At 42.1% G+C, this 12,744-nt stretch overlaps 1 protein-coding gene across 4 annotated transcripts in view; it reads right to left on the bottom strand.

Moving 5' to 3' along the window:
* The window catches only part of CADM1 (cell adhesion molecule 1), a 315,921-nt gene that overhangs the window by 16,988 nt on the left and 286,189 nt on the right, over positions 1–12,744 (bottom strand). The window contains exons 9-10 of one of the 4 annotated variants that reach the window (XM_074357171.1): positions 7,782–7,814; positions 532–585 (exon numbers count right to left, since the gene is read on the bottom strand). The exons of 2 other annotated variants lie outside the window; for them this stretch is intronic. In XM_074357171.1, the coding sequence (XP_074213272.1) occupies positions 532–585; positions 7,782–7,814 (87 nt within the window). The remainder of the gene's footprint in view (positions 1–531; positions 586–7,781; positions 7,815–12,744) is intronic. One more of the 4 variants, XM_074357172.1, reaches the window with a different exon arrangement.

Here is a 12,744-nt window from a genome sequence, read left to right on the forward strand (position 1 = left end):
GGTGGATAATTAGCTTACATCATGGTGTGTGACAAAACAATTGTCCCCCCTTCCTCCTTTCCCTTCCACACCCCTTTCTTCAAAGATCAACTCTGACATGGCTTTTCTAGTCTATTCCAAAGGAGATACTCAGTAAGAGGTGTTTTTTTTTTTTAAATAAAGATCTTGTCTCATAATCCAACATCCTTAAACAGCTTTGAAATGCAATAGATTTCTCATGAACCATTGTATATCTAGAACATAAGAATTATTTTAAGCCACTGAACAGAGTGGCTTTGGTACCATCTCAAGGATGATTTGACCTCTACTAAATTACAGCGTCAGCCCCAATGTTAAATATACGTGCTGCCACCACAGGGAAGAGAGGTGGGTGGGGAGGAAGTAAGGGTTAATAAAAACTGGTTTTTCTTTAGTCTCAAAACCCACAATTGCTAATGGACTGCTCAGCAAACCAAATGGCCATGTTCTGGAAGTGGACGGAGGGTCCACAGGTTGGACACTGCAGAGCCTTACCTAATGACTAGCCCTTACCTGAGAGGTCCTCACTGTCCAGTTCTTCTGCGGAATTGGGCAACTGAGTAAGGCCTTACAAGTAAAAACAAATCGTTTTTCTTTTCATTCCTCAAGGGACATAAACAAAACACTTAAGAACTGAGGATGAATTTCTTTAAAAAAAAAAAAATGAGCCAAATCTCTTGCCATCTCTCTCTGTTTCGGATAGCTTGACTGTATTCAGCCATGAGTACATCTCGCCAATCATTTACTTTTGTTATTGGTACACAATCGAGGCAGAAAGATTCCTCAGTCTCCACTTTCAAAGCACATGATACATGAAGGTGAATGTTTAAACTCACTCGTTCATCACAGCATGCAAAAACAAAGAAAGCAAGCCTGATTGTTCGCTCTCAATGCGCCGACAGATTTGCTAAATACGAACGTATTTAGATGTTACATACCGATGTATGTAAGTTTTATTTCACAATTTACCGTAAATTGAAATCCTCTGCCAATACTGACAAATCCAGTTCATTATCAATTTATGATGATCTTGGATCACTTATTTCCAAAATGGTATGGCATCTGCTAACTGCAGATTGCAGGTTATGCCTTCACCAGAAAAATCTGATTTGCAAAATGATTTTTTTTTTCAAAAAAAGAATTTCAAAAATCAGTGGTATTCCTGAAAAAATAAAAAAGCCTCAAAGCTGAAAAAGCAGTTAGGTCAGGAGATAATCAAGCGGAGCTTGAAATGCCTAGATTCAAGTCACTGCCAAGGCTGGGCAGCCGGGATGGCGCTCAGCGAGCGCTGCTCTGATGCAAAAGGTGAAGAGGGAAGTAAGTAAACGATGTGGGGGTTCAGCAAGGAGACGGCTTCCACTTCCTCCCGCTGTACTTGCAGGCTGCTCCTTTAAAGAGGTCAAAAACACCGCCAAATGCTAGACAATCCAGGAGGTCTTTACCTGTTCTTTCCTGTTCTGCTCAAAGTCCTGTCCGATGTGAGCAGACCTGCTCCAGGTCCTCTAATTTGCACAGCTGGCTAATACTTCCTTAATGAGATCGGTCACTTCTGAGGATCCTTGCGGATCTATTAAACTGGAAGGAGGGGCATGTCTTGTTTATTTTTTCATCTTTCCCTTCTCTCACAGCCAAGCACAAAGTATACTCTCAGTAAGTATTTGCTGAATCCATGATTTGAGAGTAATGCTTAGCGAACACCAACAAGGGCATAAACAAATGCTCTGGAAACAAGCCATGCCAAACTGATCGTCCCCAAATCAACAGAAAGATTTACATAGAAACGGACAGTAAAAGCTTGGATTTTGTAAGTTGTTGTATAAAGAAGCCAAATGCATATTGATGGCCAGGTTGGTGCTGTGAAAGGAAGGGTCCTACCAGCTCTTGAAGAATTTCCATCTTGACTCCTGGGTGCCAGTATCCAAGGGCATGCACCAGTTGTGAATGGGAGGACTCGAAGCCCACGGATGCTCCCAAACTATGGATTTAGGCAACTATGGGAAAGCAATGAGTCATGCAATAAATTATAGAGGCAACTGAGTAAGGACACTCTCCACTCGTTCTGGAATCTGATTGGTCGAGAGTGTTCCTATTGCTAATTGGCTTTATTCATTGTATAAAGACTGATGAATACAATTATTTGAATAATTGTTACAAATGGGCAACATAAAGTACTTCTCTGTAGTTAATTATGAATTTGCAGTTCTCAGAAGGCTAATTCCTCACTTCTACGTGGCCCAATGAACATCAAAGCATTCTACCTACGTGCTTGGCACCCACTGAACCGTATTAAACGAGGATGTTTCAAGTAGGCAGCTTTACTGCTGAAGGCTTGTTTCCCTGGGGAGGGCATTAGAAAGCTAATTTTAAAAAATAAAGACAAATATGTTTATGAAATATCATTGATATGCAAAGTTTCCCATTAAAAAGCAACAGACAGTTTATATACACCTCATTAAAGATGAAACTGTCATTTTTAATGGCATAAACTTTAAAATATACCAAATCATCTGGAATCTACTGCTCAGATTATATCTGAAAGTGGGAAGCCACTTAGGTTAGTGGCATCAAATTTGTTTTTGCACGACTATTGTATTTTATGAATTTATAGTGCTCCGCCAGAGTTGGATAATTTCTGAATAAATATAATTAAGAAGAGTTTACTGAAGCACTGCATGTACAGGCGAGGACAGGCAAAATTTACCTCCTAAAATTGCTTCAGCTTAGGTAGTTTTCTTTCAAGATAAAAACTAGGTACTTCTCATTTTCTCAAAGAGAAAGACAAAGATGCATTTTACGAGGCAGAGAATAGTCTTCAAGAGGAAACCACAATTTACCAGTAAGTGGGAAATTACTTCTTGGCTTTTCTCTTGAAATTTTCGTATCATCCGTTAAAGCCCTTTCTTGTCACTTCGATTAAAATGTATTCAACACATTTTCTTTGAACTTTGTTAAACAAGTGAAAGTTTTGCTTCTGGTCCATAAGGGATTTTCTTTTGAGCAATTAATAAAATCCAAAGGGCAAACATGATCATTTAATACACGCCTGAGAGTCGTCTCTCGTGCAGATGTGAATTTCGCTTCTTCATGAAGCGACACGTTTCGCATGAGCCCGAAGCCCCTCAGATGGGGCTATAGTTACTGTGACTCTTCCTTTCCGACAGAAACTGCTGGCTTCTGAAAAGCAGTATGTACAGTGTGGCAAAATTTTAAACCAGGTGAAGGAAAACCTCAAGAATTAGAAACAGTAAGAAATACTAGAGACATTTAAATAAATTCAAGGTCAAGTAAAATTTAAATGTTCGTGGGTTCAGTTCAGCAGGGTTTCAGGTTTTTTTTTTCCTAAAAATTTCAAGAAAGTAATCATCAAATAAAACCTCTAGGAAACAAAAACATCCCACTGGTCCTAGAACCATTCCCATTAGGAAAAAGTAGGCGATGGTCTGTCTCTTACCGAAGCAGCATACATCTGATCAGTTGGCCGTTTTATGGAAACTGTTACTTCCATCACCAGCCATAAGAGTTCAGACGCCCCGGGGTAGTTTTAATCTAAAAGCTCAGTCAGTCATCCTGTTCTTCCTGCTTTGTCAGCTTTGGTGGAGAGTTTTTCCCTTCGTTCACGCCGTTAAACAGTAGCACATTGTTTCCAAACTGCATAATCAAGGCTGAAACACAATCTGCAGGTCCTGCAGCCATTCGTAAACCTCTTAAGCCGTGTTCTTGAGTAGAACATACAATGTCTGCAGAGTCCCTTGACTGAATGACAGCCTTCCAATGCCAAGGTTGTGTACTCATACAGAGATGTGCAGAGGGGCACACACACAGATGGTGGACATAGAGGTTGTAATAATGCGCACTGCTGGCTATTTTTCTTTAAAACGGGCTTCAGGAGTTTCCCCACAATTGACGAGAAAGTAAGATAAGAATTTCACGTGCTTTTAGAATTCCATCACGGCTTGCCCTACTTATAAAAAGAAGCCAGGGCAAGGGAGACCCATGCGGGAGTTACTGAAGGGCAGCGGACTGGGGCAAGAGCATGTAACTAGTACTGGCCAAACATTTTGAAACCAAAACTGAAAGTGAAGAATTATTTCAGAGGGGTTCCCAGTTTGAGTCTCCCTACAATTGCATACTGAATGAAAAACTGTTTAAAAACTCATTTGGGATTATAAATTCATGAGATCATCAGCCTCGAATGTATCCAGAGGTGGAAAGCAAAAGGTTGGGTAGACTTGAAAATAATAGAATAGCGGGGTTGGGGGTGGGGGAGAAGGAGAGAGAGAGAGAGGGAGAGAGAGGACCCCAAACCCAGGGGGAGCCAGCTGACCGCAGTGCAGCAGAAGCACAAACACTATTCCAGACCATGGGCATGCTGCCACCCAGAACCTCACCGGGGGAGGCGGGTGGGGGAAGGGAGAGGGGACACACAGGGCAGAAAAAGAACACGGCACAAGACACTTACTGAGAAGCGCCCACGCTTGCACAGACAAATAAAAACCATCACACGCACCCATACATCAATAACCATGAGAACGACTACACCACCCATGCTTTAAGTCACTCATGCATTTCTGCCATCAATTTCAGACCACGTGGTACCAGGATTTGGCAGAGTGCTTTTTGCATTGCTCAACATGCACACATGACACAGGAGTCTTCCTGTCCAGGCCTTAAGGATGAGCTCCAAAAACACAAATGCTCCAGAGCCTTCTTCAAAGAAGATCCCTTCGGTCACCCTAGTCTGAGAATCCCATTCTGACACTCACATTTATTTCTACCATCAATTAGATCCTTAAAGACACACTGTGGCTGATTGCTGTTTGGTTTCTTTTTGGAGAAAATCCATTTGATTTTTGAATCATGCCCATGCACTTCTAACCTTCCAATACATGCTTATTCCAATCAGATATTGGTAAGAACGAAAGGTCAACATACATAAGCAACTGATTTACTTCATACATACTCTAGCAACACAAGCTTGAACAAAATATTTTAATGAGTCTTCAAAGGGAAAGCATTGTATAAAATTATATATCTTTTTGTTTTAGAAAAGAGAAATATGGAAATAAATGCAGTATGAAAACTTTTGAGACCAGTAAAATGGTAGCAACCAGCTGTCCTCGTGTGTCTTGTCATTTAAGTTGTCGAGTTATCAAACCACAACATTTTTCTAGGGCCAGATCTTCAAAATGAACATCTCAAGATTATTCTCAAATGAATCTGAGTCCCATGGTTGTTGTACCAAAGCAGCTAGGTTTTACCCATACACTACTTGAATAAAATCAGTTTAGTAGGCTCATCTCTTTGGAAATCTGGTCCCCTGCTTTGTAATTTCTATACCATATTCTATTATCTTTTCTATCCTGACAGCTGACCTGGAAGACGTTCTCCCCTCTGTCAAATAAAATTCTAGATATTACTTTGGCTTTCGTTGAAGCTTTTTTGCTGTGGGCTGCAGAGTATGCTGTTCTAAATCGTAGTAAGAGCCGTCTCTGAGGATGTTAGGAAGAATTCAGGCAAGTTGGGGCATGTATTTATAGATGTGTTTTACAGGCATCAACCTAGGTTAACACGTCTCCTGCTGTTAAGGAATCATATGGCTATTTTTACTTTCTTTTTTTCTCCCCAAATTTCTTGGCTCTAGGTGTACTTCTCATGCACTGCTGATCAGTAACATCCTACTGGGGTATTACTGATTTCAACACTGTCCCCGAACTAATAATAAGACAGTGGTTGCTTCTCACAGCACACAGGCATCTGTTTCCTGCCACAGGAATGCTAGCAAGTCCTATTCTAAGGGTCTCTTTATTATTTCACAGAAAGAGATCACCTCCACTTTCTCCTTCTCCAGAGAGAAACACCAGTATCCTAAAACCAGGATTGGCCCCTAAATTCATTTCTCATTTTTCAGGGTCAGGGCACATATTTCCTACTATGAACACCCCACCCAACGCCAAGACCTAACTACCATTAGAGTCACATAAGTACGTGGGTTTTATTGAAGGGACCCAGAAAACAGAAGTCTGGAGTCCTAGGAGATAAATGATCAATATTTCTTCAAAGATCTCACAGAATTCAGGAATCTTATGGTCACATTTGACCCTGGAGTTAATTATAGAAAGCTCAGAACTTAAAGCATCTTAAAAAGAATAGAACAAAATCTCTTGAACCACATTAAAATAGCCTTAAAGCTCTGAGAATAATCGATAAAAGTCAGGAAGCGCTCAATTAATGATGAAACCTACAAATAACTAAGCTTAATGGAGCACAATGCCTGAGATGCAGCCAGAACTATGGGGCATTACCTCAGGAAGTGGAAGTTTTACACCTAATTGATTTCTCATGATTGTCGGTGTAGCTGGCCCTTTAATTTTATGAACTTTCCCCTTTGCGCTAATGACAGGAAGGGGCAGAGTGAGGTGGGGGTGCGGTGGGGAGGGGTATTGCCCCATACCCAAATTTGTTTTGCTTTCTCAGAATTTCTTATCAGAAGATCCACACGTGGGGGTGGCCTAGGGGTGACCAGCCAAGTAGCAAGTTCTGACTTTCAAGGATAGCTCGCAAAAGATAGGTTGTGCTTAGAGATTTTGAACTGCTAAGTCCTCAGACGTAAGTATATTCAAGGAAGTCAGTCTGTGCTAGGAAGAGATGACTCTGAAATTTGAATGAACAGCACAGGGCTGGCTGACCACCTCTTGTCATTTAAATGATAGATTTCAACCCTGCACAATGTGCCGAGTGAAATCAGTAAGCCCTTTACCAAATAATTCCCTTGGATTATTAAAATTCAGCCCATTTTTTTTAGCTAACATATCTTTCTCCAAGCACTGTATTATCAAGGGTTGGGTTTGAGCTAAGTAATAAAGTAATATACAGATGAAACACGATTCTAATTTTCTGATTGGAGAGACACAGGAAAGTGAACAGACCTCTTCCAACCAAGAAAATCAGTGGAGAAACTGGGAAAAGGATTCCCTGATGCCCTCTCCTGGGCTTTACTCACTCAGTTTTTCTCACCTTTTGGCTAAAACTGTAACCAACTTTGTTAGTATTTTGCCCCCAAGATACCCCTACACAAATGAGTTTTCTAAGTCCCGGTTAATGCTGTTAAAATGTACGTATGGCATCAGTTCTTGGTTTGGAGATATTTCCCGCTGAATGTTAGCATAAACTTTCATGCACGCGTGGAGATGAAGGGTGAACGTGTTGTGGACGTAAACACGATTGGGAACGTAGTTAAAAAGAACAACGTTCTTCCTCATCCCCTGGTCATGAATTTAAACAGGAATCTTCTGCCCTGACCTGCCCTTCAGTCTCAACTACTAAGGGACACCAATGATTCCTCTCCAAAACGTACCTGGGACTCCAGCCTATAAATGAAGAAAGCAAAGCTACTGGGCCTTTAATTCAAGGGCTACGATTTTTTAAGGAAAATATTAGGATTTTTTTTGGGGGGGAGGGAATCCCTTATATTTCAATGTCTGGCGGAGTTATAGAAATAAGGACTACGGGCACCTGAAACTCCCGCCAGCCCAGCCAGCCGGCGGGGAGGCGGCCTCGTCTCAGATTGCAACCACTGGCCACTGAACTCACAACAGAAATGACAAGACTCAACATCATTTCAAGCCTCGCGAACGATAGTATCTTTATGAGATCGGGCTACTGGGAAGGCGGTTTCCCTTGAAGACTCCATTTCTCTTTTTCCCAGGCTTGTCTTGCCTCTCAGCAGTGCTGAGTACGTAGATAAACAGTAATGTGGTACCAACCGTGAACTGCTGGTTCTGTCGTCGCCGTTGGGTCTACAGACGGGAACAGAGGATTGGAGGAAGGGAAGAAACAGGAGGAACGGCATGCAAAAAAAGGGAAAATGGAAAAAAATGGAACAGATAATATATGAGCAAGCTTTCAAAGAACATCGCGTGACAAGCAATAATAAATGAAAAGCCAAAAGCATTTGAAGTGAGTTGCACTGTTGTAAGACATGCCTTCAGCTCAAAGCTGCGAGCCAGTGAGGAAAACAGTAAATTCTTTGGTTCTGGGGGGTCTTGCCAGGACACATTTACTTGCTAGTCAATAGTCGGGGGAACATGCAAAGTGATGAGAAACACCAGTGCAAACTCAGTGACTGGTAGATGGCTCTGAACGCATCAAGGCTCAGGACTGTGACGGAAAAGCTGGCTGAATGACAGATTCATACATTCAAACATTGCCTTTGTTTTAACCCAACCCACCCGGGCACTCAGCCTTCATGACTGCCAATTAGGTGTCGCTGAATCAATTGCACTTTAAGCATCCTTTTCCGGCTTAAGCGCAGATGCCTGTAGATGAATATGTGGGTTCAAGTTTTCCATCCAGTGTGTTAATTCAGCAGAGTTTAGCTGGACAGTTCAGTGAACTGGGAGGCTACGGGAATTAACATGTTAAAGGTTTTCAGATTAGCTTCTCCACACACACACACGCACGCACTCACTACCGACCCATCCCTCACTCTGCAGATCTTACTACTTGACAATCTATTTTATTTTATCTTTTCCCCCTTATCAGAGGCACTGGGGATTGAACCCAGGAGCTCACACACGCCAAGCATGGCTCTATCACTGAATTCTACCTGCCCCCACCCCGCTCTGTGACAATCTACAAGTGGAAAGTCTGCACTGGAAACACCCAAGTCCACACAATTTGCCAAACGTCACTTCTAATCATGTGATATTCCAAAAATTAAAGCATCCAGCCATCCCTTTGCTCACAGTCCAGAACCACATTCGCTGTCGGGAGCTGCCAGGAGTCCTGCCTTCGGGGCTGCATTAGGACATGTCGCATGATGGGTTTTCATTGCCAGATGCACTTGCTGTGGAAGAAACTGTGGCCCGTCTCTTTCTTCTTCTGTTTCTGATGCCATTCAAGTTTCCTCCTTCTACTGGGCTTCAAAACCAGCCCTGCTGTGTTGGTTCCTCTTCACAGGAACGTCCTCAAGGGGTTCGAGACATTTTCTTTTACTTTTTGGCTAGAGAGGAAGTGGGATAAATACCTAACAAAATGCACGATGGTATTCTTTTTCCAGAGTCGTTTTAACACCATTCCTCTAGCCAACTTCATTCCAATGTCAACCCATCTGGCCGTGTTTTAATTTTTAGCTCTACCCTCTCAAGGTGTCTTCCTCCACGAGCCTCTTCTGGCCAGAAAGGAGTGGTGACAGCGACACAGGAGCTGGTCACGTGGAGCTGAAGTGGGATTCTGGGTTAACCCTGCAAGTAGTTACTTCTTCTTCTTCTTTTTTTTTTTCCTAATGCAGCTATTTAGCTGGTAATTATTTCCATGAGTTCTGGAGAGTTCAAAAGACTCCGACTTGAAACAGGCAATGTTTAAATGCACTAAAATGCCAAACATATCTTTTGGGTTTTTTTTTTTTTTTTTTGGTCCAAGGAGCCTGGTGCTTCCGATTTATAAACATGACACATGAATTCACACCGGTGTTCCCCTTCATTTGGCATGCTTTCCTCAGGACCCTAGACCTTCAAAAAGTCAGAGCCCTCCCAAGGAGCCAGAATTAACCAGACGTCTGAGAGGCCACTGCAGCTTAATATAAATTATAGTCGAGCTTCTGAAGAATAGATGAAGGAAAGAAAAACATAAACCACATAAGAGCACAATACTTACTTACAAGTCAAGTCTGTATGCATAAAGTAGCAGTTAAAAAACAATCCCCCAAATTGTGCAGTTGAAACATCTCTACATCAGATGCTCATGATACAGCTGACAGGTCTCCTTCTTGAAATATCTAAGTCAAGTCTTATGGTAGGGGGGCAAAAATCAAATGCACATTTGTACAGAAACACTTATATGCATGTAAATACATTTTATGGTGAGGCACTGGCTCCTTTCCAAAATTAAAAAAAAAAGCAATAAACACTTTGGCTTGTTATTTTTGTAGCTGCACTTCTAATAGGCTTTATTTTCACTAGGTAGATCATTAGTATAAGAGGAAAGAAAGAGGTGGAGTAAACCTTAAGGGTCCTCAAAAATCGTTATCTTAGCAGTAACCAATGACTCCCCAGTTCACTGTCTCCCCACATCACGGTCAGAGAAGTGACTCTGGGCGTCAGCTTCCCTGTGGGGCAAGACGATAAACACAGGCAGGTTCACAGTGCAGCTTGCTTCCCCATTCTGGGGATTGGAAATCCATCAATTGCACCCAACGGGAAAGAGAACGAGATGTTGGGAAGGAAAACACACAGTTCTGAAACAGTTAAAAGCAAACACATGTTCAAGGCAAACAACACAGGTGCTGTCTCTGGAAATGGCAGAACCACGATCAGCCAGGGGTGGGAGACGGCAGCAGAAATACAGGCTGGCTACAAAGTTTAGACGGATATTGAGGGTGTATCGGGGGAGTCACTGATTTCATTTCTCTAAGAGCATCTGGTGTGGTATCTGAACAGAGGCTATTTCAAGTAAAGAATGAAAAAAAAAATCTTTAGAAGTGACTTTGTGCTCCCCGCAGGAGAGTGCTATGACAGAATCTAATTCTCCTTCATAATTGCATTACGACTTCATGCAGAAACCACAGACACCCTGGCTCTGAAGTGAGTGCTGCTCTGTGAAGTAGGATTTATTAAGATATCTTAATCAGGAGACTGGAGAGATGTGCTAACCCACCCCTGTGAATCAACTTGTGGGGTCACTATATTGTTTGATAACATTCTAAGTGTACAGGCAAAACGCAGACGGTAAATTTGCAATATAAGGTAACTTACACTGTAATTAACTTGAGAAACGAGAGTGCCTAATTGCCCTCACAAAGGCTTTTTTTAAACTTCATTCTGTTGCTGCCTTTAAAAAATAATCTTTGCGCTAAGCCTAGGAGAAAAATAGGTCCCTAAGAGTTGAGCTGGACTTATGATGTTGTAGGGTGAAATTAAAAAGGCCTCATTGAGCTATTGTCTGTAGTTTCATTTTAATCACAATGAGGGTGAAATTTACTGTGCATTTCTTTTATATGGTCAAGAGGAAAACAATCCCATGTTCTCGCAAACCCAGTTAAGTGTGGACCATCTTAATAGTCATTCTCTGGCTGCTTTATGAGTATAATTAAACACGGTATCCAAGGGCAGGGCCAGCACTGCTATTTGAAAGATGAGCATTTCACTAAATATCGACTTCTCAGTCTCCCAGCCATACAAACAGTTTATGGGGACTCTAGCTTGAATAAATTAAACATCAACTATATTTCACGTGGCAGGATAAGGTATCTCCAAAAGGAAAAGGCTCGGACAATGGGTGAGATTAGAGACACTAGGCATTTAACCAAGTAGCAAACAAACAAACAAACAAACAAACAAACAAAAAAACCCAACAACAAAAAACCCTGCATGCAAGGCAGCTGGGCAATATTTAGTTGAAACAGTCATGTGTAAGCTCCACTGTGGCAGATTCTAATCCTTTCATATGGATTCTCTCCAACTTAGAATTGTTCATTGAGTGTGACAGACTGGGGGTTTAAAACTAATCCATAAATTAGTCCGTGGTCTCAAACACAACGGGTGCCATAAATGAAAATGAAAATCCGAGAACAAAATTAAATTCACAACCTTAAATACTTTCTCTTCTCCAATTGCTCTGTGGTGCTCCTGCTTTTCCAACGCCCAGGTTCCCTGCAAGGCTGCATTTTTGGGGGAGGTATGGGGGCGGGGTGCGAGTACGGTGTATGTTAAAAAAAAATGCCCAGGGTAATAACCCGGAGAACCCAATCTGCTCGAAAGCAGAGCTTAATTGTAAAGAGTTTAAATTCTGCCATTTTGATTGTCATAAGCTGAAACGAACGCATACTAAGCAGTCCAGACATATTTTAATACACTTTCCCTCAGTTTATTTTCTTAACTCAAGTCAATAAGGAGCCAATGGGTTTTCTTAATTGAATTCCCCTTCAGCTTGTGTTACGGAGCTGCTTTAAATCTAGACGCTGGGGCAGGCAAGGAATTCCCCTGACAATTTTATTCTCAGCGTCGTGCTGCGCTGGCCAATATATATTAAATATAGTTTTTCCTTTCCTTCTCTTTCTTTCTTTCCTTTTGACCTATCTGAAATCTATTGAAAGCAAACATATGTGTTGGAAAATTAAACTTTGACATTTGTTTTCTACTGGTTTCCCGGTTAATTCTCTCTCCATCTATGTTAGGCTTTAATTAAACTCCCAATTCTCTGGAAAGGGAGAAGTCTTAGAAGAGAACGGAAGCTAATAGGCCCTAACAGGAGACCCAGAATAAAGCTCTCTTATGTCTCAACGTCATCTCCCCTTTGAGTGAAGAGGCTGTGCGCCACGGGACAGCAGAAAGGGGGGCAGTTTTTTGTTTCTGTTTTTGGTTCCGCAATTTCAAGTTTTGTTAAAAGTGTCTTCAGAGTTGTTCACGGGTGCTGCCCTGCCCCTGAGATCGTTTCATTTGCAAACCAGATGTTCGGAAAATAACAGGAATCTGTACAGTGGTTTCATTTAACAGGGAAAACAATTGCTATCCCACGTTGTGTGGGAATGCTGGGCGGGGGAGGGACAGAGAGGGGCAAGGCGTGGGTGAGGCAGGAGGAGAGGGTGTTGCAGGAGGGTGACGGTGGCGGAGAGAGGGGAGCGGCTCTAGGCACAGCAGCTGACATTCACCTCGTCTTAGACGCTGAAGGGCTGGGTCCTTCCTGCCACGTCCTTAATTCCCCTACAAAGACAGCTCCAACCACCACTTC

This window comes from Camelus bactrianus, chromosome 33 (assembly GCF_048773025.1).
Source record: "Camelus bactrianus isolate YW-2024 breed Bactrian camel chromosome 33, ASM4877302v1, whole genome shotgun sequence".
Lineage (NCBI taxonomy): Eukaryota > Metazoa > Chordata > Mammalia > Artiodactyla > Camelidae > Camelus > Camelus bactrianus.